Here is a 15,754-nt window from a genome sequence, read left to right on the forward strand (position 1 = left end):
AAGGATATAGGTGGAGACAGGAAGACAGTGGGAGAACTGGGAAGGGGGAGGGGGGGAAAGAGAGAGACAGAGGAACTATCTAAAGTTGGAGAAGTCATACCGTTAGGCTGCAACAGTAATTGATTTGTCCTAAAATTAATTATGCCGACAATTTTCTTGAATTCTTATCTGGCATCAGCCTTGAGAGGCGCAGAATAGACTGCAGTGTTTAATGTACTGGGAGCTAACACAATTTGTACCACTCTAATCCAGCTACAATGAATGAAAAGAATAGAATGTATAAGTACACCAAAAGTATGGAATTACATGGCAGTAGATCTTGGGGCAGCCAAGACTCATTGTATACATAACGATATAATTAAACAGATTGCATCACTAAGAGCGGTGAATTTATTAAGCCCTCATGCAATAGTAAATGCAAATAATAATGTACTTTAGTTATAATGGACGACTGAAAAGTGAACATTATTCAAGGAAATATCTGAAGCCTTGAAGTCATTGACAGAGAAGGGGGTGAAACCTAATCTTTGAATCCACGTGACTTTTAAGCAGGTTTGTTCCCAAGGACTGGATGCCTTGAGGCTGCCGGCTGCAACTCTCAAAACTTCCACGTGCTGCCCTGACAATAAAAACATGTTATTTTCACCTGGTTACTCCTGTGTCATGATGGGGTTAAACCTTTACAGTGCATTTCTGCACTGGCTGGACAATCAAATGTACAGCTGTTTTTAGTTGGCAAAATATCAAATATGAGTTTTGCCAAATTGGAACAACAATAGCCTGTATAGAAAAGATTGTACACCGAAGATAGACACAAAATGCTGGAGTAACTCAGCGGGACAGGCAGCATCTCTGCATGGAAGGAATGGGTGATGTTTCGGGTTGAGACCGTTCTCCACCAGTTCCTTCCTACACATAGAAAAGATTTAAATTCTACTCTCCTCCACAGTTGCAGAAACCCTCATCCACGCCTTCATCACCTCCCGTCTGGACTACTGCAACAGCCTATGGCGCACCCTCAAAAATCATCAGTAAACTTCAATACATTCAAAACTCCGCTGCCCGTCTACTCACCCACACCCCGATCCGTGACCATATCACCCCCGTCCTTTACAAACTCCACTGGCTCCCCATCCCCCAGAGAATCCAGTACAAAATCCTCCTCATGACCTACAAAGCCCTCCATAACCTGGCCCCATCTTACCTGACCGACCTCCTGCACAGGCACACTCCCACCTGCACCCTCCGCTCTGCTGCTGCCAATCTCCTATCCCCCCACATCCGGACCAAACTCAGATCCTGGGGGGACAGGGCTTTCTCCATCGCTGCTCCCACCCTATGGAACTCACTACCCCAAACCGTCAGAGACTCCTCCACACTCACCACATTCAAAACATCACTGAAGTCTCACCTGTTCAGTACTGCCTTCAACCACTGAAGGTCACCTCACCTTCTGTCTCCTTTCTCTGTTCGTTTACTTATTTATCTATTTATTCACTTCCCTATGTTCTCTAAATCCCTGTAAAGCGTCTTTGAGTATATGAAAAGCGCTATATAAATGTAATGCATTATTATTATTATTATTATTATAATAAAATTGATAGCAAAGACTCAGTCGGCAATATACATCAAAAGATAGCTGCTAATGAATGTTCCAGCCCTTTTTAATTACTTTTGTGATCATCTTAAATTTGTGTTCACTTATTACCATCGCACCAGTCTGTGAAAGTAATCCATCACCATTTAGTTCATTGGAACCAGTTAAAATCTTGGATATTACAATCAGGTAACGTTTAACCCTATAAACTGTAGTTAAAAAGTTCATCTTCTCAAGTCTTTGTTCATAAGTGTTACACCCAATTCTGGTGCGATGTAACTGGCCTTAGATCATTCCAATTTTGTGACAAGAAAGTATAGACAATATTCAAACAGAGGCCAAAATAAATTCTGTATATGTTTAACATTTTATGTTGTTACATTCAGTGTCATGGGACACAAGTTCGAAGATTCCTAGTACCAATTCTGTGGCCAATGTCCCTCAACATAAACAAACTACTGGAAGAAACCTGCATGTCAGTCCTACTTGCAGGGCCTTGATGCAAAGCGTCAACCATTCCATTGTCTCCGCAGATATTGCTTGACCCACTGAGTTTTACTAGCAATTTGTTTTTGCTCCCGGGTCCAGCATCTGCAATCTTTTGTGTCTTTGGTCAATTCCCCAAACCTGGGGATATAGACATCAAGATTCAACACCTCTGAATTAAATCCCTACCTGCTTCAAAAGAATATTTCCTTCTTATATTCTTCATAAGTTCGTAAGTTATAGGAGCAGAATTAGGCCATTCAGCCCATCAAGTCTTCTCTGCCATTCAATCACGAATGATCTATCTTTCCCTCTCAACCCCATTCTCCTGCCTTCTCCAAAATTCTTGACTCCAAAATCTGCTATTTTACACCTTTCAACTGCACATTATATTCCTCACCTTGATCAGTCCATTACATCAGGCTTTTCTTGATCTTTCACACACATAGTCCCTGGGTTACAGAAAAGAGCTAACATGCAAAGATCCAATTTTATAAATTACCCCCATATCCAAAATAAGTTTGGCAGCTGTTGTTCCTTTTGAAAAAAATCCATGAACTAAAAAGGACACTGAGCTTTTTTCTCTCAAACCAGAAATGGAGTGATTTCTTCTCAGATCAATAATCCACACCTGTGAAAGGAGCTCAGTGATCGTGTGTCAAAGAGCTAAACAGCACGGAAACAGATCCTTCGGCTCAACCTGCCCATGCCCACCAATTAGCTAACCAAATGAGTTCAATTTCTCTGCACCCAGCCAAGTATTTTTTGAATGTCATAATTGTTCCCACCTCTACCCTCTAAACCTTTCCTATCCTTGGACCTGCCCAGGTATCTTTTAAATATCAGAGTTGGAGCCACCTCCACCACTTCCTCTGGCAGCTCAATCTAAATGCACCAGCCTCTGTGTGAAAAAAATACCTGTCAGCTCCCTTTCAAATCTTCCCCCTTTCATCTTAAACCAACACCCTCTAATTTTAGACTCCCCTATCCCTGGGAAACAATGGTGGCTATTAACCTTAACTATACCCCTCATGATGTTCTAAACCTCTGGAAGCTCACCCCTCAGCCTCCTGCACTGCAGGGAAAAAGTTGCAGCCGATGAAGCCCCGCCATTAACTCAAACCTTCCAGACAAATAACATCCTCCTCCATTTTGTTTGCAGCCTTTTCTAGTTTGATGACATCCTTCTTACGGCAGGATGACCAGGTCTGTACACAGGACTCCAATTGTTGCCCTACCAACATCTTGTACAGCTACATAGTTTCCCAACACCTACACTCAGTACACTGACCGGTAAGGGCAAGAGTACCAAGTATCTTCACCATTATTCATAGAGTGTATCCGCACTCAGATGCTTCTCAGGACCCTATCATTTATTGTGCACATCCTGCCCTGACCTGCCTTCCCAAAATGTAACAGCCCTTATTTATCTGATTGAAACTCAATCTGCCCTGCAGCGGCCCATTGGCACGATTAATCAACGTACTGTTGTAACCCTTCCATGCTATATATAATTCTTTTATTATCAAAAATTGTACTCAATTATTTGAAAAACAATATTTACAATACAATAAAACAAAACATAACCCACCACCAGAATACAATACAAACAGATATACCAAATGAAACTATTATACAATTATATTACAATCCCCATCCAGGATACATCCAATCCCCCGCGGTGCCCAGTGGTCCCGGAAATCATTCAGGGTGCCCGTGGACAGCGCGTAGTCCCTCTCCAACACTACCTGGGCGCGGATGTAACCCCGGAAAAGGGGTAGGCAGCTGGCTCGGGCAGAGCCCTCTTCCGCCTGGCGCCGTGAGTCGCGGATGGCCAGCTTGGCCCATTCCATGCTATTGGGGGGGGGATAAGGGATTTCATTGGCATGGAAAGGTGAGAACTGTTCTTCATTGAATGCAGAGTGTTATGAAGTGACCTTTTCAAGAAGAGGAGAGGCACTGACAGGGAAAGGTTACTCATTCTGGACAGTGGCCATTGGCCAAAGAACTAAAGGGGAGACGGGTAGATTTATTTTCCCACTGACGGTTGTCAGGATCGGCACCTTTCTACGTCAAATGCTGCTGGTGCAAAATCTTGTTCCAAAAATAACTTTAAAAGGGCGGTGGCTAAATATTTAAGGATGAGAAACTCAGAGCGATATAGATAAGAGAATATGGTGTGAAACTAAACAAGGGTTACTGATTCAAATAGCCAGAACCAGCACACACGACTGATTTAGCTTCAACGACTATCCCACATTCATTGAAAGAGTTGGTGTGTATGATATACTCCAAAAAGGAGGTACTCCACTAACTAGCTACTCATGATTTAACTGACTTAAAGTTTTCCTGCTTCATTACACACTCCACTAGAACATAGAACTCAGGAATGGGCCCCTTAGCCCACAATGTTTGTGCTGATCACAATATCAAGTTAAACTGATCTCATCTGCCTTTATTCATTGCTCTTCCATGTGCCTATCTTGAAGACTCTTACATGCGACTATCGTATCTGCCTCCACCACCTCCCCTGGCCCCCACTATTCTCTGTACCCAGCAGTTTGAGATTTGATTTATCTAATTTCAATTAACCCTTACATCCCCTTTCTCTCCGTCCCTGCTTGTTTCACTGTAGTCCTGCTAGTCTCACTGTTCGTATCCCTTCATTTTTGCCTCGTTCACAGCCAACAATGGACAAATGTGGGCTCCATCTTTCCTTGGTCATTGGTGCCAGCTCTGATTTGTTCTTTTCATACCTTTCATTCATTTGTTCTTTGCATTTTTTCATACCTCTAGTTTCCCTCACCCCTGACTCTCGGTCTGAAGAAGGGTCCAGACCCGAAACGTCACCTACTCTTTTACTCCAGAGATGCTGCCTGACCCGCTGAGTTACTCCAGCATTTTGTGTCCATCTTCGGTGTAAACCAGCATCTGCAGTTTCTTCCTGTACAGAAATTCTGCCCTTTATACTGGCTGAAAGATCCATGTAATCACAGGTTCCATGGGCACACAAGGATACAGATGTATTCTCTATTTATCCCCTTGCCCAATGATTTTTTCAGCTCTATTCTATTCAGAGATGAATACTAAATAAAAGAGGAGACAGTGTGTCTGCATCAGGTTTGAGCTCACAAATGCTCTGTACATAGTGATAATAAGTCAATAGGACTCTGAAGAAGCAGGAGTAATTTTTTAAAAAAGCAGAAAGATAGACACAAAAAGCTGGAGTAACTCAGCAGGACAGGCAGCATCTCTGGAGAGAAGGAATGGGTGATTTTTCGGGTCGAGACCCTTCATTAGATTCAGGTTTAAACCGGCATCTGCAGTTCCTTCCTACACACGTCAAGATCAGAATGCTTTAGTTCAGGTTTTTTTTTAAAGGGGATGTATTCTCAGTAAAATTTACTGCAGTTTTTGGAGATTGTGCCATGCAATCCGTGGGATCAATTCCTCTGTGATTAAGAATAGAATTACTCAGAGACATAACACATCTTATTTTTCACCAACAACCTCTGACAAACGTACATAAAGTACTAAGTGGTTGGAGTTGTCTACCACTACAGCCAAGGCCAAGGTCCTCTAACTGAACCCTGCGTGACAACTCTACCAACTTCACAGGAGCCTCTTTCAACTCCTAATTCCCACATTCTCCATTGCAGGCAGCGGCTAATCTATTATCGTATTCTCGCAAAGTTCAGGAAGAATCCCAGAATGGAATGTAAGACAATATTTTGAAAAAAAAATCAAACTACTCCTTTAAATAATGTACATTTCCAAGAATATATTCATTGTAATAAATGGTCCAAAATGATTCACCCATTTCAGCTTGCACCCAACTCCAGGGATTACAGGTGAATCTATCAGCCCCGTAAGAGTCAGACTGGTCAGTGTCCATAACATTGGATGTGCATTTGCCAGAATACCTTTTCAAAATACAACCCACAAAATACCTTTTAGCCACTCAGTACTTGATTCAAATTAACACTAAATCTTTGAACTCTGTTTGATAACAGAAACTCGGTTCTGAGACTGCTTTCGAGTCTCATTATTTATTAGGTTGGTTTAGTTTAGAGCTACAGTGCAGAAACAGGCCTTTCGGCCCACCGAGTCCATGCCAACCAGTGATGCCCCACACACGAACACTATCCTACACAATAGGGACAATTTTACAATTTTGTTTACCCAGGCCAATTAACCTACAAATCTGCACGTCTTTGGAGTGTGGGAGGAAACTGGAGCACCCAAAGAAACGGTCATGGGGAGAATGTACAAACTCTGTACAGACAGCACCCGTAGTCAGGATCGAACCCGGGTCTCTGGGGCTGTACGGCAGAAACCCTACTGCTGAGCCAATGTGTTGCCAAAGGTTCCACAGAAGCAGAAGGTTCCACAGAAATCCAACAGAATACCATTATTTAGACATGCAAGATAATGACAAGAATGTGAAATGAGAGACCAAAAAATACATGTGCAGGAAGGAACTGCAGATGCTGGTTTAAACCGAAGATAGACACAAAATGTTGGAGTCACTCAGCGGGACGGGCAGCATCTGTGGAGAGAAGGAATGGGTGACGTTGCTGGTCGAGACCCTTCTTCAGACTGCCTGTCCCGCTGAGTTACTCCAGCATTTTATGTCTATCTTTGACCAAAAAATACATGTCAGGCTTTTATCATCATATCATATCATATCATATATATACAGCCGGAAACAGGCCTTTTCGGCCCTCCAAGTCCGTGCCGCCCAGCGATCCCCGTACATTAACACTATCCTACACCCACTAGGGACAATTTTTACATTTACCCAGCCAATTAACCTACATACCTGTACGTCTTTGGAGTGTGGGAGGAAACCGAAGATCTCGGAGAAAACCCACGCAGGTCACGGGGAGAACGTACAAACTCCTTACAGTGCAGCACCCGTAGTCAGGATCGAACCTGAGTCTCCGGCGCTGCATTCGCTGTAAAGCAGCAACTCTACCGCTGCGCTACCGTGCCGCCCTTTTGAAATTACTCTGTTCAATGTGAAAACAATTACTCTGTTCAATAGAGAAAATACATGTTGTTCACTTCTGCAGGAATCACATGGATATAAGTCTGTGTAAATTTAACAAATCCCAACCTTTGCAGCAATTGGGACACTATTTTGCTAGATTAGACAAATAATTTGTTTTCCAAAAAAATCAACCTAAGGTATTGGCTATTATTAATGTTTAATGAACCCAGATGGAATGTATAAGTAGAGGCGATGTGTGAACAATTATCATGTTGAATGCCAGGCAGCTTCTGCTGTTGCTTCACCTGAATCTGAGTCGTGTCAGCTGTAGGAAACATGCAAAGCTAGGGGACAGAGCGCTGTGTATTGAAGTGTCCTTTCAGATTGTTGAGTAGATCGACAGACGAGCTTGAAATTGTCGTGCCGTACCCGAGGACCGTTACACTTTCAAAAGTGCAGTTGTTCAGGATTTTATATAAAAGTGTGGTCACATCTGATCACTCCGGCGGCGATTCAGTCCTATGGAATGACATGAAGAATGATGGAGATTCCTCCCTGTTCCGTACCACCCCCTCCACACCAGCCAACATCTATCTCACAAAGTACAAAGTTTGCTGTTTGAAGGAGCGTTGCAGCAGGATGAATACTGGAGTCTCTAGGTCAATTGAAAATTGGCCATTCTTCGGTGCATTTCCTTGTTGCACAAACATTTATTTAATGACAAATGGAATGAACTGCACTTCGTGATTGATAGATGAATGTCAGAATTTATCCACAATAAAAAGTCCAAAGACGTACAGGTGTGTAGACTCATTGGCTTAAAAAAAATGCTAAACTGTCTCTAGTGTGTGTAGGATAGTGTCATTGTACGGGGATCGCCGGTCGGCGCGGACTCGGCGGGCCGAAGGACCCCGTTTCCATGCTGTATCTCTGAACTAAACTAAACTAAAACTGGAAGCTAAAGCAATGGATTGAATGTCCCCAGATTTTGAAAGGTGGGATAGGGATGGGAATCGTGGATTGTGCAGGCAAATTGTGAAGGCAGTCAATTTAATACAAGGCATCTTCCTAAAATATGGCTTGAAAACTGAAATCAGACCCCTCCAGTTTATTTCATGTAAAGCCAGACTTGAGCATGAAGTTGCACACACCATCATTTGTAATACTTTCTCCAACTTGCATGCAACTCGAGCGCAGTCATCTTGATTCAATCACTGAAATGAATGGTGGAGGGCAGGCCACTGCATCCCATTTACGTACTGGGATTACAGTAAAAGGTGACTACAAATCAAAGGCAAGTAGATTCAAGTTCTTAAAGAACATGTGCGTACAGTAGAATTCTTCCATAAATAATAAAACAGAGAGCTGCTGTGAAGCATTCCATTAAGCAAATGAAAAAAAGGGCCAAATTATCACCAGCCCGCAGACAACAGATGCAATTCGACTCTGTCCTGTTGGAACTGTAAATCCTTCAGCCCTGGCCAATGGATTCATCATATTTATGCCACAGTAAAGCTGTGTCTGCTTTAACAGAGTCTGCTGTCGGTGAATAATCACCATCTCGTCAAACTGGGTTATGGTATTAATTTTTTGCCTCTCCTTTCCCTTTGCTTGCTGACAGCTTATTCAAAAGACATTCTGAATTGAATGCGCTGCCACAGCAGAAGATTAAGGTCAGCGTTTGGGTTCATATTGAATATAGATGCCATTTTTCTCCTGTTACATGTAATTAGGTTTTAATCTTGAGCCACAATACTGCATCGACAGAAATAGGAGCTATTGGTTTCTAATCTTCACCACGAAAAATCTGGGCTGAATGAAAGGCACTTAATCCTCTTCCACAGATCTCATTTGCATTGAAGTATTATTTTATGATGAAGGTACAAGTAAATTCAATTTTCAGCTGCACAGTAATTTATGAGGATTTGGATACATTTCCCCAGCTGTACAACACAAGTGGAGTTTTATTTATTTTTGAACTCATACAGAGATATCTGGTAAGTTAACGTGTAAAGTGGTGATGGAACACTTTTTTCTGGGGTCCTTTGTGTTAATCTTTGACTGGTTTTAAAATCTCAGCTTCAAATTCATGCCTGTCCCTCCCGTTCTCACATCCTCACCCTATTACATGGATTGCCAGTGTCCCAATGAAGTCCCTCTGCACTCTCCTCAAAACCGTAATAGTAGTTTAGTTTGTTGTCACGTCCACGGAGGTACCATGGGAAGCTTTTTGTGGTCTGCTATCCAGTCAGTGGAAAGACTATACGTAATTAAAATCAAGCCACGCACAGTGTGCAGATACAGGATAATGGGAATGATGTATAGTGCAAGATAAAGTCAATTAAAGTCGGATTAAAGTCAATCTCCGATTAAAGATAGTCCAACGGTCTCCGATGATGGTAGCTCAGGACCGCTCTCTCGTTGTTGATAGGACGGTTCATCTGCCTGATCACAGCTGGGAAGAAACTGTCCCTGAATCTGGAGGGTATGCGTTTTCACACTTCAGTACCTCTTGTCTGATGGGAGAGGGGGGTAGAGGGAGGGACCGTGGTGAGACTCCTCCTTGATTATTCTGGTGGCCTTGCCGATGCAGCACAAAGTGCCACCAAGCTTTTTATCAACAAGAAGCTTGATTTTGTTACACTTGGTCCCCTTATCCAAATCATTGAGATGGATTATGAACAGCCACCACTGATTACTTCAATACTCCCCCTGTCACAGCCCCCAACCAGTAAATAACTCATTTACTCCTTCTCCTCTGCTACCTAGTTCCCGACGAATGGCCCTGGGCCAAAGATGTGAACTGTTTCTTTCCATATATGTTGCCTGGCTTATTGAGTTTTTCCAGCATTTTCAGCTTTTTTTTCCGCCCAGATTTCCAGCATTTGCTAAAATTTTGATTTTCCTATTTTCCACTCTATTTACTGTCCAAAAACCAATATTCAATCCCAAGTGCTCTAATTCTGTTCAGTGACCTCTTGTGTTGCACCTTCTCAAAGACCTTCTGAAAACCAAATACAACTCATCCACTCATTCACCTTTATCTATTCTGCTTTTATTTTATTAGATGAAAGGAATTGTATTGATCTATTCTTCCTCAAGAAGGATTTTACTGACTTTACTTTGCCCTAAACATTTTTCCCTTATCGTGTACCTGTACACTGTGAACGGCTCGCTTGTAATTATGTATTGTCCCTCTGCTGGCTGGTTTTCACAAAAGATTTTCACTGTACCTCAGTACACGTGACAATAAACTAACCGGAAACTGAGGTTATTCTTTCACAACATTGAATCATATGGATAGCATTACCTATAGATCACCATTCAATTATAACACTACTGGAATAGATCATTGCCATGTTATTTGGACACTGGACTGGTTCATGGATAGGAATGCTTTAGGGGGAAATGAGTGCAAATGGACCAAGCATACATGGGCATCTTGCTCTGCATGGACATGTTGGCCACAAGGACCTGTTCCATAGTCTCGGATGACTGAAAATGCTGGATAACATCTCACCATTCAGGTGGACTCCAGCCAACAGTTTTAAAATAGATGCCTTCGTTGAAGATATACGAATACGATTGGTGGAAATGACCACAATTTTATCTTCATAGAATGAATAATACGCCGTATTTTGTTATGGATTGTTTCTATTAACGTGACTGGTCATGCATGTTCCCTAGTGCACAAATGGGAAATAAATAGAGCATATCACATCAGCAAGGATGCGGTATGACATTTAGAAGCTTTTGACTCACATTATGTACTCTCACATTTTAGTACCGGATCTTCTTTTTCTATCAGCTTCCTTCCTACTTATGTAAATTATTTCTGTGAATTTATTATTTTTTTAAATATTAAAGAAGGATTTAAAAATCTACATTTACCCATTTCAAGAAAGCACAAAGAGCATTTTGAGAACCCCTTATCTTTCTGCTGGGCATTCTCCAAACTTTTGTTTAAACAGTCACTTTAGCATCTACAAATGGTAACCTTTCTTCTTTTCCTTTGCAGTCTTAGTTTAGTTTATTTCAGAGATACAGCTCGGAAACAGACCTTTCGGCCAACTGAGACTGCGCCAACCAGCAATCTCCCCAAACACTAGCACTATCCTACACAATAGGGACAATTTACAATTTTACTGAAGCCAATTAACTTGCAAACCTGTACGTCTTTGGAGTGTGGAAGGAAACCAGAGCACCCGGGGAAAACCCACGCGGTCACAGGGATAACGTACAAACTCCGTACAGACAGCATCGGTAGCCAGGATCGAACCAGGATCGGGTCTCTGGCGTTGTAAGGCAGCAATACCGCTGCCACCCTCGTCCTGTGATCATCTGAGGGAGATACCTGACAGCATGTGGGAGAAGAGGCTGATGTTTGGACTGAAGAACTTTCTTTCAAGTTAGGTCCTGATCGAACCCAGAGAATAGTTATGCCTTTCTTTTGTTTGTAGTAAATACATTACTTTTCACTTGGATTTTATCATTTAGTTTCATAGCAGATACGAAAGGATCTTAAAACAAACTGCCGGAGGAACTCAGCGGATCAAGCAGCATCCGTGTCAGGAAAGGAACGGCCGATGTTTCGTGTCGAGACCCTCCTTGCTTTTTCATCCATTTGCTTAATTTTCCTAGGATCTATAATCAAATGTTTGCATGCTTTTATCATCCACATGAATATTCTTTCTCCCCCCCTATTACATCCCTGGTGTTTCCACTGATTATCTTATATCATCAAGTAGATTACACGAAGTGGTCAGCTGCCTATCACCCCTTACCTCTGTGTCACTGTGCCTGTTCACTTTCTTTCCTTCCTTTCTCCTAATTTCTCTCCAATGTTATAAAAATGCATGGCTTCTGGTCTTCAGAGCTGAAGAGTCCAAACCTAAAATATGCCGCCGGGCTTTTAAAGTTAAAGTTGGTGCAGATCTCCAAAAACAAAAAGTCGGAGTTGCTTCATATCCGATTTTATACATTATCTTTTCTGAATGACTAATGCACTTTGATACCCGATCAGCTGTGTGATCAATGAGAGCAGTTTGGAGAAAGGTCAACATTCGTTTCCGAGGCAGGGGTTAAAGTACTGCATTGATCGCCCTCAGCCTTCTCCTCAAAACACTTACCCAGCTCATCCCAAAGCTGCCGGCATTTGTCTGTCATGCCTGTGCCTTGTTGCCTCCAGAGAGAAAGCCGTGGGTCAGCCATGAATTGCTCTGTTATTAATGTCAACATCCTGGCACCATTTGAATCCCTCATCTTCAGCATTTCTCGTACCTACACCAATCAGAAAGGAAATGTGAGGTTGATCCAGAGAACCAGCAGTGCACCCGGGGATATCTCCCGTCCTCTTTGCAGCTAATTATTTAAAGAAAAGTCCACTTTTTCGAAGAACTTGCAAAAACGCTGGATAGCAAGAATGTTTAAGCGACAGAATTAATGTGAAAAAATAAACGCTTAGAGATAAAGCATTGAAACAGATTCTTCAGCCCATTGAGTCCACGTCAAACATCGATCACTCATTCACTGTCTCAATGTTATCTCGCTGTCCCGTCCACTTGCTATGCACTAGGGGCAATTTACAGAGGCCTATTAACCTATTGATTTGGGTATCGGAGTAAAGAGGTCCTTCTGCAGTTGTTCAGGGCCCTGGTGAGACCACATCTGGAATATTGTGTGCATTTTTGGTCTCCTCATTTGAGGAAGGACATCCTTGCTATTGAGGCAGTGCAGCATAGGTTCACGAGGATAATTCCCGGGAAGGCGGGACTATCATATGAGGAAAGATTGGAAAGACTGGGCTTGAATTTTTGGAATTTGGAAGGATGAGAGGGGATCTTATAGAAACATATAAAATTATAAAAGGACTGGACAAGCTAGATGCAGGAAAAATGTTTCCAATATTGGGGGAGCCCAGAACCAGGGGCCACAGTCTAAGAATAAAGGAGACCCCATTTGAAACTGAAATGAGAAAAAACTCACCCAGAGAGTTGCGAATTTGTGGAATTCTCTGCCACAGCAGGGAGTAGAGGCCAATTCACTGGATGAATTTAAAAGAAAGTTAGATAGAGCTCCAGGGGCTAGCAGAATCAAGAGATATGGGGAGAAGGCAGGCACGGGTTACTGATTGTGGATGATCAGCCATGATCACAATGAATGGCGGTGCTGGCTCGAAGGGCCAAATGGCCTCCTCCTGCACCTATTTTCTATGTTTCTAACCCTCAAACCTGCACATCTTTGGGATGTGGGAGGAAAACAGCGCACCCGGATTAAATCCATGCCGTCACAAGGAGAACGTGCAAACTCCACAGACAGCACCCGAGGTCGGATTTGAACCTGGGTCTCTGGCACTGTGATGCAGCAGCTTAATCAGCAGTGCCACTGTGCTATCGACTGTGTAATAGAGGGCGGCACAGTGATGCAACTGGTAGAACTGCTGCATAATGGTACTCCTATAATAGTAGTTAACACAAAACCAACATGGTACAGGATACTCTGCTAAATCATTATGCAATATAATCTGTTTGTTTTTAACATCGACACACTGGGTGGCTACTTTCAGAAGTAAACAAATCAAACATGGAATGCAAGATAATGAGTGAACCCAGAAGAAAACTAAAAGGACTAAAAAAAAAAATTGCTTCCATTCTTTAAAGACTGAAAAAACATAATTTCTTCTCTCTATAGGCACAGAGGAAATAGTGGAAAAGACAAATCTTGATAGTCTTCCCAAAATTTAGCTGCAGATGTTACAACTAATTCAAAATGGATGTTGGCCAGGATAAAAGTCACATAACGGGGTGAATGAAGAGAGATGTCATTGGAACAGATGTGAAAGCAAACATATTTTCCAGCAGGTCATAAAGATAAAGTTACAGACCTCCTGACGTGACAACGTAGGAGGTGAGGAGAAATTAAAAATACCATGCCATCAGTGGAAGGATCAAATGGAACAACACAAGAAGGTTTATGGTGGTGTGGCACTGGAGATGATTATATAATCAATTATGTCAAAGGCTGTATTTTTGAAGGAGAATGAAAACAAGTTTTCATTATGAAATTTCTCCCCCAGCAGCGACATTTAGTTGCACCAGTCAACAAGTTTTCATTCTAACCCTGCACGCCAAGATTATTGGATTGCATTTATGACCTTAGATTGTTGTTTCGCATTATTTCAATGTTAATTAATCTCAAAAAATAAAGTCTAAGTTCCAGAGTTAATGAATGCTAGTGGGCATCAAAAATAATAAAAGCAGATTTGTAAGAATGCTACTCTTTCACAGCTATGGGCCTTACTGAGTCCCTTACTGAGGAGCGCTTACCAATTTTCATATAAACAACAAAATATATATTTTTAAAAAGAATTTCCTGGAAAGCTTGGATCGGGCGCGCGCGGCGGGAATGTCCCGCGCGGGCCTAATCCACCCGCCGAGCAAACGCAGCACCGCCGACCGGAGCGCCGACCGGAACATGCCCGTTAGGCCCGGCTCGCCCCAGAGGCCTCCTAGGGAACTGCGGAGGGGCCGGGCAGCGAGGCCTGTCTGGGCTGAAGGTGCCTCAGGGGCGGCGGCGGCGTTGGGCGTCTTGGCGGTAGCTTGAGACTCAACGGCAACAGGACCCTCGGTGGTGGTGGGGCCTCAGCGGCAACGGGGGGCCTCGGCTGCAGCGGAGCATCAGTGGTGGCAGCGGGGACCTCGGTGGAGGTGGAGACAATGGGGACCTGGCTTGGGGGGAACCGCTGTGAAGAACAATGGAGGACCCGGTATGGGGGGAACCGCTGTGAGGGACGGTGGGAGAACAAATGGGAACCCGGTGAGGGGGAGGGGGCACTCTAGTTTAGAATCCTCTGTCCAGGGGACAGGCCTGGTTCATTTGTTTGTTTGTTCATTTGTTCCGGTGAAGGCGCTGTACACACGGCAGCCAGCCAACAGTCGCTTGTCCTTTTCTTTTTTTTTTCACTTTTAATTTCAAGTTGGCAGACCAATTTCCCTCTGGGGATGAATAAAGTTTATCGTTTCGTATCGTAAAGGCTGCTTTTGAAACTTTAAGTCTCCCTGTGTGACTGAGTAGCTTTCATGTTAACTTGGATTCAATGATTCACAAATGCCTCCTTCTAAGCAAAAATGCTGTGGAAATTTAAACTGGCCAGCTCTACAGTAGATGTTTTTAATGGAAATTGGGAAGCTGCTGGAACGTAGAACCGTAGCTGAGATCAGTTGACCTTCGTGAACTGCTTTGAACACAGTTCTTGTAAATGTGATTCATGTCTCGAGGGGTTGTTGCCTGGAACAAACTTTCAGATGAATCTTTTATTTTACTGTTCCGCACTGCTCATCTTTCAGGAAATGTAGTTACTGCAGTTTTATTGAAGATGTGTCTTCCATTACTGTCACAGTAATAGTTGTTGAGGTTTTGACATGGTCAACGGGAAAACGTGCTATGATGCTATTTAAGGGAAGATCAGGCTTTACGGAAACAAAACAAAATGTAAATATGTCATGTGGAAATCTACATTTCTGTAGTTGTCAGCAATTGGTTTTTTGAGCAACAAAAAGTCTGGCCTGGTTGGAATTCTACATTTGAAATGAGGTTGCCCTAATCTTTTGTACAAACAAGCCACCTTGCTATGTTCAATAGCAAACAGCCTCACCTGTTTAAAGTACAAGCAATGTGAA

At 42.8% G+C, this 15,754-nt stretch overlaps 1 protein-coding gene across 2 annotated transcripts in view; it reads right to left on the bottom strand.

Moving 5' to 3' along the window:
* zswim5 (zinc finger, SWIM-type containing 5) overlaps positions 1 to 15,754 on the bottom strand; it is a 225,988-nt gene that overhangs the window by 40,977 nt on the left and 169,257 nt on the right. For both annotated transcript variants that reach the window (XM_078408424.1, XM_078408423.1), the window contains exon 4: positions 12,206 to 12,356. In XM_078408424.1, coding sequence (XP_078264550.1) covers positions 12,206 to 12,356 — 151 coding nt within the window. The remainder of the gene's footprint in view (positions 1 to 12,205; positions 12,357 to 15,754) is intronic.

Source organism: Rhinoraja longicauda, chromosome 11 (genome assembly GCF_053455715.1).
Source record: "Rhinoraja longicauda isolate Sanriku21f chromosome 11, sRhiLon1.1, whole genome shotgun sequence".
Taxonomy (NCBI): Eukaryota; Metazoa; Chordata; class Chondrichthyes; order Rajiformes; family Arhynchobatidae; genus Rhinoraja; species Rhinoraja longicauda.